The 14,627-nt window shown below is 44.4% G+C and overlaps 1 protein-coding gene across 1 annotated transcript; it reads right to left on the reverse strand.

The window, feature by feature from the left end:
* Positions 1-756: 756 nt before the first annotated feature.
* Positions 757-7,672, reverse strand: IL12B (interleukin 12B; the record flags this gene model as incomplete). The annotated part of the gene is made up of 6 exons (XM_084241614.1): positions 757-885; positions 2,063-2,217; positions 3,632-3,849; positions 5,299-5,416; positions 5,997-6,272; positions 7,585-7,672. The coding sequence occupies 6 exons, from the start codon at positions 7,670-7,672 to the stop codon at positions 757-759; spliced, it is 984 nt and encodes a 327-aa protein (XP_084097740.1).
* Positions 7,673-14,627: the final 6,955 nt, after the last annotated feature.

A 14,627-nucleotide genomic window follows, 5' to 3' on the forward strand; every position in this document is an offset into this window, starting at 1 on the left:
AGTGTATTTCAGTGGATCTGTCCTGTTTCCCGCTCTGTCTCTGGTGAATTCTCTCACCCCCCACACCTCTGGCTTGTACCCCAGTTCTTGTATGCATAAATGAATAAATCTTTAAAAAAAAAGTCACAGAAGAAAAAAAAAAAAAAAAGAAGTGCCAGGGCAAACTCATTTCACACTATATACTGTCTGGACCATTCCTTAAAGGGGCCTGCAGTTTGGCTTGCCAGAGGCTTTCTTGAGAGTTTTCTGAGAATATCTGATCATGTCATATCTTTGCTTAAAGCCCACCAGTGGCCCCCAGTGCCACCCTCTAAGCACCAAATACACAAGGTTCTAACTTTAGGAGACAGCTGTCCAGACTGTTGAGGGGGAGGGACTAACGCTTTACCTTCTTGCCTTTCCCTTAGAGGAGCAGGGTCCCATATCTGTTTCCTTTCCTATGTCTTACAGATAGAGGCTGAAGCTCAACTTCAACTTCAATCTTTTTTGTTGTTGTTAGCTCTTGCTAAATACGGACATCCAAAGACTAAACTTGCTTAGACGTGTTCCTGCATTACGTAAGTACCCTTGTGTCCAGCGCAGTGCATGGAACAATACGGTTATCAAATAAATATCTGTTAATGAACAAACGTGTGTTGCTGACTCTGAAGACCCTGTGCTGGTGCCCATCCCCCCTTTCTCTCTCGTGGGAACCCCACCCTTGTCCTGCACCTGGAACATAATGCAGGTGTGCGAGGGGCTTGCGAGCCTGCTCACCTAACTGCAGGACACAGATGCCCATTCGCTCCATGAGGAGCTGTAGTAGCGGTCCCGCGCTTGCACGTGGACCTTGGCATCCTTGTAGCACTTGACCTTGGCGGAGGTTGTGTCCGTGATGATATTTTCCTGCAAAAAAGAGGGTCATCTTTTTCAGCACAAAGGTGCACCATGCATATTTCTGCCAAGCACGATCTTCCAAAACAAGCACACCCTGGTCTCAGGGTACCTGGTGCAAGGGGAGCGTGCAGAGCGAGCGCCACCTACCGACAGAGCTTAAACCTAGACGCGAGCTCCACGGGATGGGTCTGGCCACCTTTGGTCTTTCCAGCATTGCTGCCTTGTAGAAAAGGTGCCGAGCACTAGGTGGGACTGAGACGGTTGTCCCTTTGATAGTGAGAAATACCAGACCCCTGTCTTTTCATCAGACCAACTCGGGTTCAAAATGTAGGCATGGCTACCGATAAGCTGTGTTCCCAGAGAAAAATAACTGAGGATCTCTGTGTCTTATTTTCCTCATTTATAATAATACCTGATAACATCACACCTACTTCATAGAGTGGTAAAAGCTAAAGGTAATAAAAATGTGACACTCTTAGCAAAATCTTTAACCATGTAGAAAGTGGTCAGTAAATATTTGTATTAATGATATAGGCATTATGCTGGGAAGATATATCTCAAAGTTTAAAATAATTAGAAAATCTCTACTCCAGAATAGCCCTTCCATTTGTAAAAAATTGTCAGAATCACTGAGTTTCCCCCCCATGGTAAAGGCTATATTGAATGGGGCTTTTATATAGCAATTTTAAAACTGGGCTCTTTTAAAAGCAAATTTATATATTTATTTTTATTAAAAGCAAATTTTACAGGAGGCCGGGGTGCCTTTGGGATGTTGGGTTGATGCTGCCAAGACAAGAAAGTTTGGAAATCACCTACTTAGCCCATGTAAATGCCAACAGTCTGTTTAATAAGATCATTTCCTCATATGTGGAAGAGCTGGGGGTTATCTGTTTTGGGTCAGACAGAGTGGAATTTTTTAGCATTCACTATATTCACTCAGTTGAAACAATAATTTGAGGCTCTTAACTAATCTCTCTGAGCTTCCATGGGTTCTTGTGAAGTGGTGATAACAACACTGCCTGCCTTTGAGGGTTATGAGAGGACTAGGTGAGACACACCAGTAAACCTTAGCGCAGTTGCACAGAGTCGCATAAAAACCTTGGTGGTTCTTATCACTGTTCATCTCCTTGATGTGGGCCTACATAATCCTGACCACAGAATATATAGCACTTGAATCACAACATACCTTTTCTTTCTTGTTCTCCAGGACCTGAACAGAAAATGTCAGGGAGAAGTAGGAATGTGGGGTGCTCCAGGTGTCAGGGTACTCCCAGTTGACCTCCACATGCCTCGAGTTCTTTAAAGGATTCAGCTTCAGGTTCTTGGGCGGGTCTGGCTTGACTGAGGAAGAAGGTAGAGAAACATCCCTTATTTGCCTAGTGTGGCTTGGGCATGAGGTAGTTCTGGCTTCAGACCCGACTTTCACTTGGGCCAGCTGCGCGTCCCTATGACAGTTACTTAACTTCCCTGAGCACCTGCGAGCCCCTGTGGTGTTGGTGCTGTGGAAGCCACATCAGACCAATCACCACATCCTTTACAGTTAAACCAGAGAGAGAACTGTGTCACTCCTGCTCTGAGCACCAAACTCAGAGCCATGCTGAGATGCTGAATGGGGATGAGGTGAGAGATTTTCCACTCATGGCCCTTTCTTTTGTCTTTTCGTGGCATCTAGCACTGACTTGTCCTAGTTATAGCTGACTTGTCTTTGCTCAATGGTTCATTCACTTATGTAATAAGGTATCACCGAGCATCCATGATGTAACAACTAGTGCACCAGGCATGGGGGGACAGCAGTGAGTGGCTCCGTCTGTCCTCAAGCACATGAAGGAGGATGGTCCATGAAATGTGTTGGGCCCTCTAACTCCAGCAGCACTCCACACAAAGACCGGGGGCCCTGCCAGATGCTCCATGAATGTTCTTCCCTTAGGTCTTAGCTAAATATCATCTCCTCAGAGAACCCTCCTTTGGCCCCCCCATGTGAACCAGATCTGCCCTCCTGCTCCCCATGGAAGGCAACTCTTCACAAATGCCGCAAAAGCGCTGCACATTCAGTGGACAAATTGCAAAGGAAATGACAAGTGGCAAAATCTGCCAATTAAAAATGTCCACTTTGGAGGCATTTACATTCCAAGAAGTCTTGGATTTCAAGAAGTCTCTTTTCAAATGCTAGAGAAAGTGGTTGGGAATAGGTCATAGGGATCAGTAGGGAAGCCCTGGTTCTGCAGAAAATATAATCACTTGTCATATAAGGATGGGGACACCTTCTGAGAAATGCATTGTTCGGGGATTTTGTCATTATCAAATACCACAGAGTATAAATTCACAACCTACACATCACAGTCCACACACACCAAAGCTATTCAGTACAGTGTATGGGGATAGTGCCACCTATCTGGTCCCTCGCTGACAGGTGGCTGTGTTATGCTCCAGGGGCTGCTCTGGGATTCCCCATGGAAGCTACCTGAACCCAGAAGGGTGGTGCAGCCCAGAGCCTGCATTTCCCAGTGGGGTAGGTCTGGGGGTCTGCAGGGCTAGCTGTGAGATCCTGGGCAAGTGTTTTAACCTAAGACTCAATTTTCTTTTCCTTAAAATGCATATAGTAATATCTACATTGTACTTTTTCCTTTTTTTTTTTTTTTTTGAGTACGGGATCCAAGAGCTAATGCCAGGAGCCCCGTGCCCTAGGTCTGGGGCATCGTGGACATGTGATGAATGGCAGGCATGCGTGTTAGCACAGGGAATCAAGCCAACTTACTGATGTCCCTGATGAAGAAGCTGCTGGTGTAGTTTTCATACTTGAGCTTGTGGACAGCATCCACCACGACTTCTATGGGCAGTCTCTCCTCAGCAGCTGGACAGGCACTGCCCTCTTGGCACATTACTGTGTACTTGTTGTACTCCCTGTGGCCTACTCTGACCCTCTCGCCTGAGAGTGTCGCTGGGCCACATGTCACCCCTCGGGGGTCAGTAGAGCTGAAATCAAAGACAGACATCTTTACCATAGGGCCCATGTTTGCTGGTGACTTCCTATGGGTCATACCTAGAGAGCCACCTGAGGACACATTGATTTCTCCCCAGGGCATAAGGAACTGTTCTCGCCAGGAGGCCAAGCTCTGCCTCAAGAGATAGTATAAGTATTTAAGGACAGCTCCACATTTCAATGCCTCTGGCCTAAGTGAATCTGGAAATCTTTAGATCCTTGGTTAATTTCCTTATTAAAATTTTTAAATTCCTATTTCCCATTTTAATTAGAAAATCAATACATGCTAATCATAAAAATTAAAAAGCTAAAGATGCATATAAAGGGATTGTGTGTGTCTCCTTTAACCCTAATCTCGTTCTCACTCCCCAGACAAAAACAGCATTCATAGCTGTATCGCTCCAGACCTTTTCAATGAATATTCAAAGCAATCGCATCTTCACCCATCTATATGCACACACATGTATTGTTAATACATGCACATATTGATTTATTTCTCAACTACATTATATATTATAAATATCTTTTATTTATGAAACAAGATGGCTTTTTCCCCATGAACATATTTTGGGGCGCTCTCCACTACAGACCATACAAACATAGATTGTGTTGTTCATTTCAATGCTGTATATCAAGCCAGGGTGCAATGTGCACACTGCATTAAGCCTCCCTGTGCTGATCACCAAAGGTGTCATAATGAACACTTCATCTATGTCTGCATTTGTGCATTTGTCTCAGCATCTCTCCGATAAATATTCTAATTTTAAAGCCAGAAAAGTGAGACCTCAATGGCTAACTTACACTCGCAAACAGTGGCCAAGCCAGGATGATGGCTGAGAGTTCGCTCAGTTATGCTCCATTTCCCAAGAACTTAGACTATGAGGGAAGGAGCCACACAGGAGGGCAATGCAGGTCCTATATGCCAGGCAGCTGGTTTCTTAAGGAAAGTCCAAGTGCACTGGGTGAACAGTGGTCAGCAGAAGAAGGAATTGTACTGACCCTGCCTGGGGGCATTTCTAGAGGCTACAACAGAGTTTGGGCTGGGCTTCAGGGCTATCCAGATCCATGCCCAGAGTTCTTGTGTCTATTTTCAACTCTTGGGGCAAATCATTTGTAGCTTTGATTTTTCCCTTCATGCCCCCCTGTGGTGCCATGAGCACTAATGAGACATTACCAGGGCATTTGGATGAGTGGATTGAGATTGCAGTGGTTTTCTTACATTCCCGTAATATCCTTGTCTAACATATACTTGTTCAGGAGATTGGTTTAGATCTCAATATTCTTTCCCCTACCTAAGCAAGGAGGATAGGTTTGAAAATCATAGGCATTTGTTTTTGTTTTCTCCCTTATCATGAATGGATAGGCCATTGCTCGGTCACCCTTATTTTCTTTAGAAAATAAGTTTTAGCAAAATGCTGAGAAGCCCGAGTGGTTCCACTTACCCTTTGCTGCTCTTTACACTGAATCTCAAGTCTCTACTGATTGCTGTCAGCCACCAGCAGGTGAAATGTCCGGAATAATTGTTTGCCTCACATTTTAGAAAGGTCTTATTTAGGGATTCTGGATGAGCAAAGAACAAAAATTTAGTATTTCGGGGTTTTCTTTCAGAAAAGCTTGGATTGTGATTAGTCATAAGCCACCAAGTGATAAAAGATTGAGGTTCTTCTACTTATTTCCTTGGGGAATGATGTTGCTTCTCCGGCAGGAGACTCCTAATAGGAGGCTGATTCTGCAGAGGCTATTATGGCCCAACATGACCACAGGAGATGCTGCACAGGCTCAAGGGTGTCAGCCTGTGCTGAGTGACACTCTGGTTACCAAGTATCTACCAAGAGATACTGTGGGTACCTAAGTAACCAGGAAGTGATACATTGGCTACTTTCTGCTAGTCCTTCAATAATAACACTATTGTTTACAGAGAACTTCAAGAAAAACACCCAGTTTTCCATGGAACACAACATGAGAATATGATGTTTGATCACCCAAAAGATCCAGGAAAGCAAAGGAAAATACAGGATCTGGGTGGTTTCAGTATGGACTTGATATTAATTCATTAATTACACTAATTTAGTCTTGCCTTTTGAATTTTTGTGTCTCTTATGATGCAGAAGATGGACACCAACCCAGGGAATGGAATTACCTTTCTGACCTTTTAATATATCAGAGGACCAAACCCCGTCTTCTTTTTTGTGAAGCAACAGGAGCGACCGGCTGAGAACGTCACCTCCTTTGTGACAGGTGTACTGGCCAGCATCTCCAAACTCTTTGACTTGGACGGTCAAGGTCTTGCCAGAGCCTAAGACTTCACTGTCCTGGTCTGAGGTCCAGGTGATGCCATCTTCTTCATCGGTATCGCAGGTAAGAACCACCATTTCTCCCGGGGCATCAGGGTGCCAATCCAGCTCTACCACATAAACTGGAGCACAAGGAAGAGGAGAACTGCATGTAAGCTCAGTGAACTCCAGGGCTGCAGCTTATAAGGCATCTGGGCATTCCTTCTGCCAAGCACAGCCCTGCTTATAACAATAAGCGCTTGCCAAGGTCATCTCAGGGTACTGGATCCCACTTGAGCTTGGTTGTGGATGACAGAAGCAAAGAGGTTTATAACTGCCAATAACTCATGAACCAGTTGGAGGTCTTTAGTAATTAACTTTTGATTAGCTGGCAGACCCTGACACACCAAAAAGGCAAACAGCACAAGAGTCTTGCAGCAGGTGGAAGTAAGAGGAAGCCCCTATTCTGCTAATACATATGCTATTATTCTACTAACAGTTTTGATTTCACATTGGGATAATAATGAGGTTCTCCAGAATCTTCAGACATTATTTTAAACAGCCAAGACAATAATACTAGCTAACATTGGGGGGCCTCCCTGGTGGTGCTAGGGGTTAAGCACCGCACTATGAAGAAATCTGCAGCCTCTGCAGCACAAGTTGGAACCCCAGCCAGCCAGGGAGCAACCCACATGGTACAGCACACCTCTCCTGTCTCATCCACTGCTCCCCTCAGCAGTGTATTTCAGTCAATCTACCTGTTCTGTGCCCACTCTGTTTCTGGTGAATCCTCTCACCCCTGCATCTCTGGCCTGTACCCCAGCTCTTGTTTGCATAAATAAATAAATCTTAAAAAAAAAACTAGCTAACATTTACTTTCATTTTAGCAACTGTCTTTCTAAGCCATGTAGTAGGGATCACTTTGCAACCCCCAGTTTACAGTTGAGGAAGGACACTCAGTCTCAGAGGTGACCCAGCTCAAGGTCACACAACCTATTTCAAAGGCAAAAACAGCCTTTGAACCCAAATCAATGTGAGTCTAAGAAGTCCTATGCTTCATTAGCAGTGAACCACCTTAGTGCCAGCTGCAGGAGTGGGAGATGATAGGATACAGTTCTTATACTTTTCTAGCATTCACGTTGGAATTTTAAGACTATGATCATATGATACAGCTGGGTTTTTTTTTTTTTTTTTTTTTTTTTTTTTTCAGTATTGCTGCCTAAGTCCATATCTCTTTTCCCACTGTGGTCCACCAAAGACTCCTTCCCTGGCATCTAATATGAAAGCCAAACAGACAGATACTCTCCAAGGAGGGAGAAGTATTGCTCAGTGATGCCCCCACCAGGAAGGCCCACTCATGCTTGCCCATTTTAGCCCAATTTTCCCTCAGGGGCTGTCTGAGAGTTCTGACTTAGATTCTGGGGTCTCCACCAAGAATAAGAGGAGGCTCGTTACCATCTTTTTCCAGTTCCCAGATAGCCATGAGGGGTGTTGCCAGCAAAATCAGGGTTATCCAAGGGAGGATCAACTGTTGCTGATGCATCTGCAGGAGGGGACAGAGAAGACAGAGGAAAAGAGAAGAGGGAATATCAACATTTTTTCCGTTTCTTCTGGAAGTCATATCCACATACTGTGTACATTATTTTAATCTTTATTTTCCCCTACAGTGAGGTTAATATGTTATGAATGACAGGAGCCCTATGCAACTCTCTGGGTAAGAACTTCTCCAAATAGAGAATCACAGACTATCTGGACTTGAAAGAGAGAAAGCCAGCCATCTGATATAATCCTCTTATTTTTTAAGATGAGAAAACTCAGCCGAGAGCAGGAATGGGCCTTGTTTGGATCGACATTCAGAAGTTATTTACTTGTTCCTTAGTATATAAAGGGCACTGAGTTAAAGGAGTTTGGAGGGGAAAAAGGGTATTACCTGGGTCCTGGCTTTTAGGAAGCAAATACTTTCATTAAACAAATATTTATGAAGTGAGCATGTTTAAGCAAGTGCCTCACCTCCAGATGGGGAGATAAGCTACACACCTGGGCTGTGGAGCACAGGCAGTGTTTGCCATGATGGTGAGAACTCCTGCTAATCCTGGGTGGGAGGTCTTGCTATGTTCTTCAACTCCTTATATTATGAAATGCGTGAGTGGCAGCAGGTCTTCCAGAACCTGGTCAGTGCTCTTACTACTGTGGCACAGAGCTTTTGCAGGTACCTCCTAACAATTTAGTCCAAGTAATGACTCGAGCAAAACACTAGCCACCACAGAGCATCAAATAAGCTTGGAGTCAAGCAGACATAGGCTTGAATTCTGGTTCTACTACTCTCTAATCAAGTAATGTTGGCCAAGTTATTCTTTGAACCTCAGTCTTATCATCTACACAGTGGATATAATTACCCTCTTAAAGGGTTGGGAGGATGCAATGAGATGACATAGCTGACACCCAATAACATGTCAGCTTGCATCTATGGGAGGGACCAAAATGGCCTGCCTGGCCTGAGGGAAATACCCACAGAGGAGTGCAATTATGCAGTCTGTACAACCCAGATGTCAGCACTCTGGAAAGGAAACAACAGATTCCTGGCATCTCCTGGTGATTCCTTTTACTCTGTGAGTGCTGGGGTTTCCCCCTTGGCTGCATGCCCAACCCCACCTCTCTGACTTCAGATGTATTTGAGAATTTCAGGTGAGTTGTACTGCTGGGTCAAGGGTGGCCCCAATGATGGTTGTAAGAAATAAGTCCCATTTTAGTATTGCTTATATTTTAAACCAACACTGGCAGAAGGTGGAGATGGTGGAGGGGAACAAAAACTGGGAACAACATGGAATAATCCCACTTTGTATTATATGCAGATATATATGAATATGCAACTTCTAGAATATACAAATATGCCACTTGTTTTACATACAGATACAGTTTATATTGTGCACACATATATGTATATAAGGGAACAAAATATAGTGCAACCCTCTAGATCAGCTGATCATAGGGAGCTGTACCCCACAGCCCACATGTCCTCTGTAAGGTAAATTTGAGTCTACTTTTTTTACTGAATTAATATTGATTTACAACACTATATAATTTAGGGGCCTCCCTGGTGCCTAGGGGTTAAGTCTCAGTGCTACCACTGCCAAGGCCCACTGACGGCCTGAGTTTGATCCCCAGCTAGGGTGCTAACCCACATTTGGCACATGTGTCTCACCTACTGCTCCCCTTAACAGTGTTTTTCAGTAGATCCACCTGTTCTGCTCCCCACTATGTCTCTGGTGAACTCTCTCAACCGTTGTACTGCTAGCTACATGCCCAGCCCCACCTCTCTGACTTCAGATGTATTTGAGAATTTCAGGTGAGTTGCACTGCTGGGTCAAGGGTGGCCCCAGTGATGGTTTGCATAAAAACCCAGTTTTATGCAAAAACAAATAAATAAAATATTAAAAAAACCCTCAAACACTGTATAATTTAGCAGAACAGGTTCATACAGCCTCGGGTGTATGTCATTATACCACACCCATCACCAAAGCACCCATAGTCCTTTACACTAGACCATTTGTCCCCTGCCACATTCGCCCCTCTCCCATTCCAAGTTTGAGAGTCTTCAGGTTTAAAACTGTAATTTCATAGATTTCCTAAACTCCTGAACTCCTTGAATGAGAGATGCAGGGCCCCCAGGTATGTCAAGGCTCTTGAATGCTGCTGCCATTGTAGGCACCCAATCACACACTTGGGTGGGCACCTCTTTTCAAGTTTTATATTTATTACCTTGTAATTAGAAAAAAGAATTATTCTATAAAAATATTGAAAATATTTCTAAACAGAGTTATTTCTAAGAAGAAAAAAGAATTATTAAAAAATAAAATGATAGAGTCACAGAAGACCTGGTTGCCACAGGCCAAGGGCCTGAATGCCTGCCTTTGCATCCCAGTTCTGCCACTTCTGCCTTGGGTGACACTGGGCACGTCGCTTGACCTCTTTAAGCCAGACATGCTTCATCTGTAAAATGGGTATCCAGTGAGGGAGACAAATTGCATGAAACATTTTCCATTGGGATTCAACATGGTGTGTCCTCACAGAGCCCCATTCCCTGGCCAAACCACTTTGTACAATTGCAACATTATACTTCTTTCCTTAGTTGTCTCCCCTATGATTCTGGGCTCTCTGAGGCAGGGAGCATATTTGTTTTAGGTCACACTGTAGCCCTAGAGTCTAGCATGGAGACTCTAATATAGAGGGATTTCATTTAAATAATTAGAAGGATGTATGGACAGAAAATTGAAAAATTCAGTACAATATAAAATTACAGCAAAATGTACTGTACAAGGTGTTAAAAAAGGAGACAGCAGGTTCAAAATGGGGGTCACTCATTCTAAGCCCATGCCAGCAAACCAAACTTGATACTGAAGCTAATTGTGTTATCAACATATTCTAGAAATGTAAGCTTTAGCCAGACATGCTGGAATTTTCTGGTCAGCATTGCTGAGATGATCCATCTAACACAACCTCTCCTATCCCCTAAAGGAAGGTGACCCTGCCTGAAACAATTCCCTTTTCCCTAATCTTGCCCCTTTTCATCTAAAAAAACTTTCCATTTAGTACAGCTTTGAGGAGCTGCTTTGTACTTCCTAGATGTGATGCAGCCTGATTCATGAATTGTTGAATAAAACCAGTTATATCTTTATATTTCCTTTGTTAGAAAAAAAATATTTAACAGGGGCTCCTAAATTCTTCCTGAGATATCTTGAAATTCCATATTTGAAAAGTGGGCTCTGAGCCCTGGTAATTTCTTTGTTAAAATGGTATCTTAATGTGATCATTTTTTTAACCTGAAAATTGTTGCAACCACTTTTACCTAGGCAGGAATAAAACACCAGGACAGTAAAGATTTATCTTTCTTTTTTCTTCTCACAGTTTAAAACTCTTCAAAAAGTATTTTTAAATATGACAGTTGTTTTCCATTTTTTAAGTGGAGCCAAAAGAGTTAAGTCAAAAGAACTGAACCAATCTAGTTGTCACAACTGTTAAACCCACCACAAGTCTGAGGTGGAGCGCACTCTAAAACATTCAGTTACAAGGTATAATCTGAATGTGATAACATTATTGAATTCATTATTAATGAATGAAAGACTTTAAATGTTTATAATCTTAAGTAATCAATGCTCACTTAACTGTACAATCAATTTTAACTGATAGGTATTTATATCAAAGAACACATTTTTATATACATACCACTGTAAGACAAAAACAAACCTTTCCAGAAAATGAGCATCATTCATAGACCTTGGTATACAATGATTATTAGTTGATTATTAAAGTTAATACTTATATATCAGTTCACAAAGCACCAACTTTTCACTAGTCTCCCAGTAGGTTAAGAAACAAAGAATGCTTCTAGGAACCCTCCCATTCCACAATGCTGGGCTTATGGGTAGCACACCACGAGCTGACTGAGCAGCCAGTTGGCTGGAGGAGGGCCGGTAGGGGCGGGGTAAATGCTTACCTTGGTTCTGGCCGGGCTGTAGGGCTTGCTAGGTCTGAAACCCTTGCTTCTGCAGTTCTACTGGTGCCGCTACTGGAGTTTATATACTCTACCCAGCTTTCTGGTATGAACTTGAAACTGATTGGACCAGTTGCAACACTAGGACAAATCTCAAAACACTCTGGGGGAATTTCAAGTTCCCTTTTTGTTTTTTTCTTCTGTGTCTATCAATAACGTGTAAGGAGCAGAGCATCAAAATCCTAGGTAATGAACTACAAGGAAATGAGTAGGAGAAAGGAAGGAGTCTGAAAACTCCCATCTTTGGGTTGGGTTGACATCAAGGTCAAGGAGTCTAGGCTGGTCACCCCCAGAGGCTGAGTTCAGGATTTCTAGCAATTGTGTGTTAAAGAGCCCAAAGTAAAATCTCTGAATATAAAGAGGATGAGACAAAGAGCACAAGGTTTAGTATATTGGGGCAACTCCCCCCTCCCCCACATTACTCCCTAACATCTGGATTTCAGAAACATTACCACCCATTCATTGCATTGTGGCTCCAGGCACCCATTCTAACTGTCCCCCCTTCAACTCCCCCCTCACACTCACATACTTCCATGTTCATCCAAAGAACAGCCCTGAGGAGATGATAAAAACGCATCTACTACTACGAAGACTCAAGACTGTCAAGAGACATGGCCTACACTCATAGGTTCGCTCATTGACAGATGGGAGCACAGACAGCCCATGGACCTGCACTATATCCTTACTTGCGCACAAATCTATAGTCCTACAAATTCTACGCTGATGCGCGAAGCGAGCTAGATATTTCTAACGGAATTTAACACTGCTAAGAGGGCCTCAAATGTGTACCGCGGTGTTAGACACCCCAAGAACCCCAAGAGCCCCTGCACAGGAACAAGGACGCGATCGTACCCAGAGCCGCCGACAGAGGGCGCTGCAGGCGAGGCAGCCCAGCACCCAACTCGGGTCGCCTGCGCAATCCAGTCCGACTTTTCCAGCCCCAGCCCGACGGGTCCCACCGCTGGGGAAGTTCCCTGGCCCTGCCAGCTTTCAGGTGACCGCACATTTTCGGCCTAACTTTGCTCTCAGTCTCAGCTGGAAGAAAACGGGAAACTCTGGCGAGAGCAGCGGAGCTTCCCAGCCGCAGGCTTCCTCCCTCCTCGGCCATGTGGGAAGGCGGCTGCTTAGGGGTTAGTCTCATTGGTTCTGAGCCCTTGTGCTTAGCTGGGCGGAGGCCTCACCTCCAGCTGGGAGTCACCTCCCGTCTCTGTCCTCCAGGTTCTGATACAGTTACAAATGACCAGTCTCATAGATTGGCATTAATAAACTTGTCTTTCCCCTATTACCTGACAGGTTTGTCTTTGATGGGCATTAACAAGATTAACAGTTTGTCTTTCCCCCATATATTGCAATTTCCCCCTTTGATGTGAAAATATATTATTGAGCAAATGAATATAATAAAGATTCCAGCAGAACTTCCAGCCCAGGTGCAATGAGCATTCCAATGCAGGCATAATTAACAAGTTTGCTTACTTACAGCTCCTTCCCCTTCAAGATTCAAGGCCAGGGCCTCAGCACTCTTATCTACAAGGTCCAGCAGCCGGCCAAGCTGGTCTGTCTCTCCAAGGCCATCCCTGAATGCCTGCATCTTTCCCCACTTACCTTGCCCCTCTTGTCTGGGGACTTTGCTGCAAATGGTTGTGCCTGCTGAACGACGATGTTATCAATATAACAGATATGTGTTACCCAAGGCTGGCCTCAGTTTCCCTCTGCCAATAAAAGGAAACCGAGTTTGAGGAAAAGGAAAGTGGTTTTATTTGTCAACAAATGAGGAGGGCGGCAGACTCATGCCCGAAAGACCACCATCCAGCTCTTTGGCAGTGGGCAGGGGTATTTATACTAGGGGGAGATGGGGAGGGGCTCACCAAGGGGAGAGGGAAGGGGTCCACACGGAGACAAGTGGGCGCCAGCTCAACAGGGAGATGGATGGGTGCCAGCTGATTTTCATTAAGGGGAGGTGGAAAGTGTCAGCACAGAGACGGGAAGGGGAGGGGTCTTCACAGAGGCCGATGGGTGTCAACTGATTCATCTTAAGGGAAGGGGAAGGTGTCAGCACAGAGATGGGTGATCGCCAGCTTGTTTTCATTAGGGGAAGGGGAAGGGTCAGGGTCTGCACGGAAACCGGTGGGTGCCAGCTTGTTTTTCTTCTCAAGGGGAAGGGGAAGCTGCAACAAATGGGAAAGACAAGCTAGAATCCTGTTAATGCTAGATAAGGGGGAATTGCAAGAAATGGGGAAAAGACAAACTTGTTAACGGTATCATATGGACACAGGTGTGCATAAAAGGAACGCTTGGTCTTTAAACAGGTGCTCACACCTTATGGGACTACCCAGGTCTCGGACCTCAGGCATGAGTAATAAAGCGTCTCCTGACCTCACCATTCCTGAAGTAGCGCTTGTTCTTCCTCTGCCTGGGTAAAAAGTAGAATTTATTTGTACAACAGTTTGATAGATTTATCTTTATGACTGAGTCTCCCAGATGAACATACCTGCATTTCAAGGAAGAGAAAGTTAAACATCAGCTATTGAAGAAAATCAAGCTCATGCCTACAGGTCTCAGTGCGACCCCACCCTCCTCCCCTTTGCAGACCCTACCTAGCCCATCTCCACTCTTTTTCCCTCTGTCTGAATACCCCTGCACTCTGCCAAAGAGCAGGACGGTTGTCTTTCAGACATGAGTCTACTGCCCTCCTCATTTGTCGACAAATTAAACCACTTTCCTTTCCTCAGACTCTGTTTCCTTTTATTGGCTGAGGGAAACTGAGGCCGGCGTTCGGTAGCAGCTCCAAAAACGTTGCCTCCTAGGCCTCAAGTGAAAGGTGGTTCTCCGGTTAAAACAAATGTCCTGCTCTGTGGATATATGAACATAGTGGTTTGCATGTTGTGTTGGTTGTATGATAGCGTTTGTTTGAGCGCGCATATGCTTTTACAATGGGCGTTCCTGGGGA

Source organism: Talpa europaea (genome assembly GCF_964194135.1).
Source record: "Talpa europaea genome assembly, chromosome: 9".
NCBI lineage: Eukaryota > Metazoa > Chordata > Mammalia > Eulipotyphla > Talpidae > Talpa > Talpa europaea.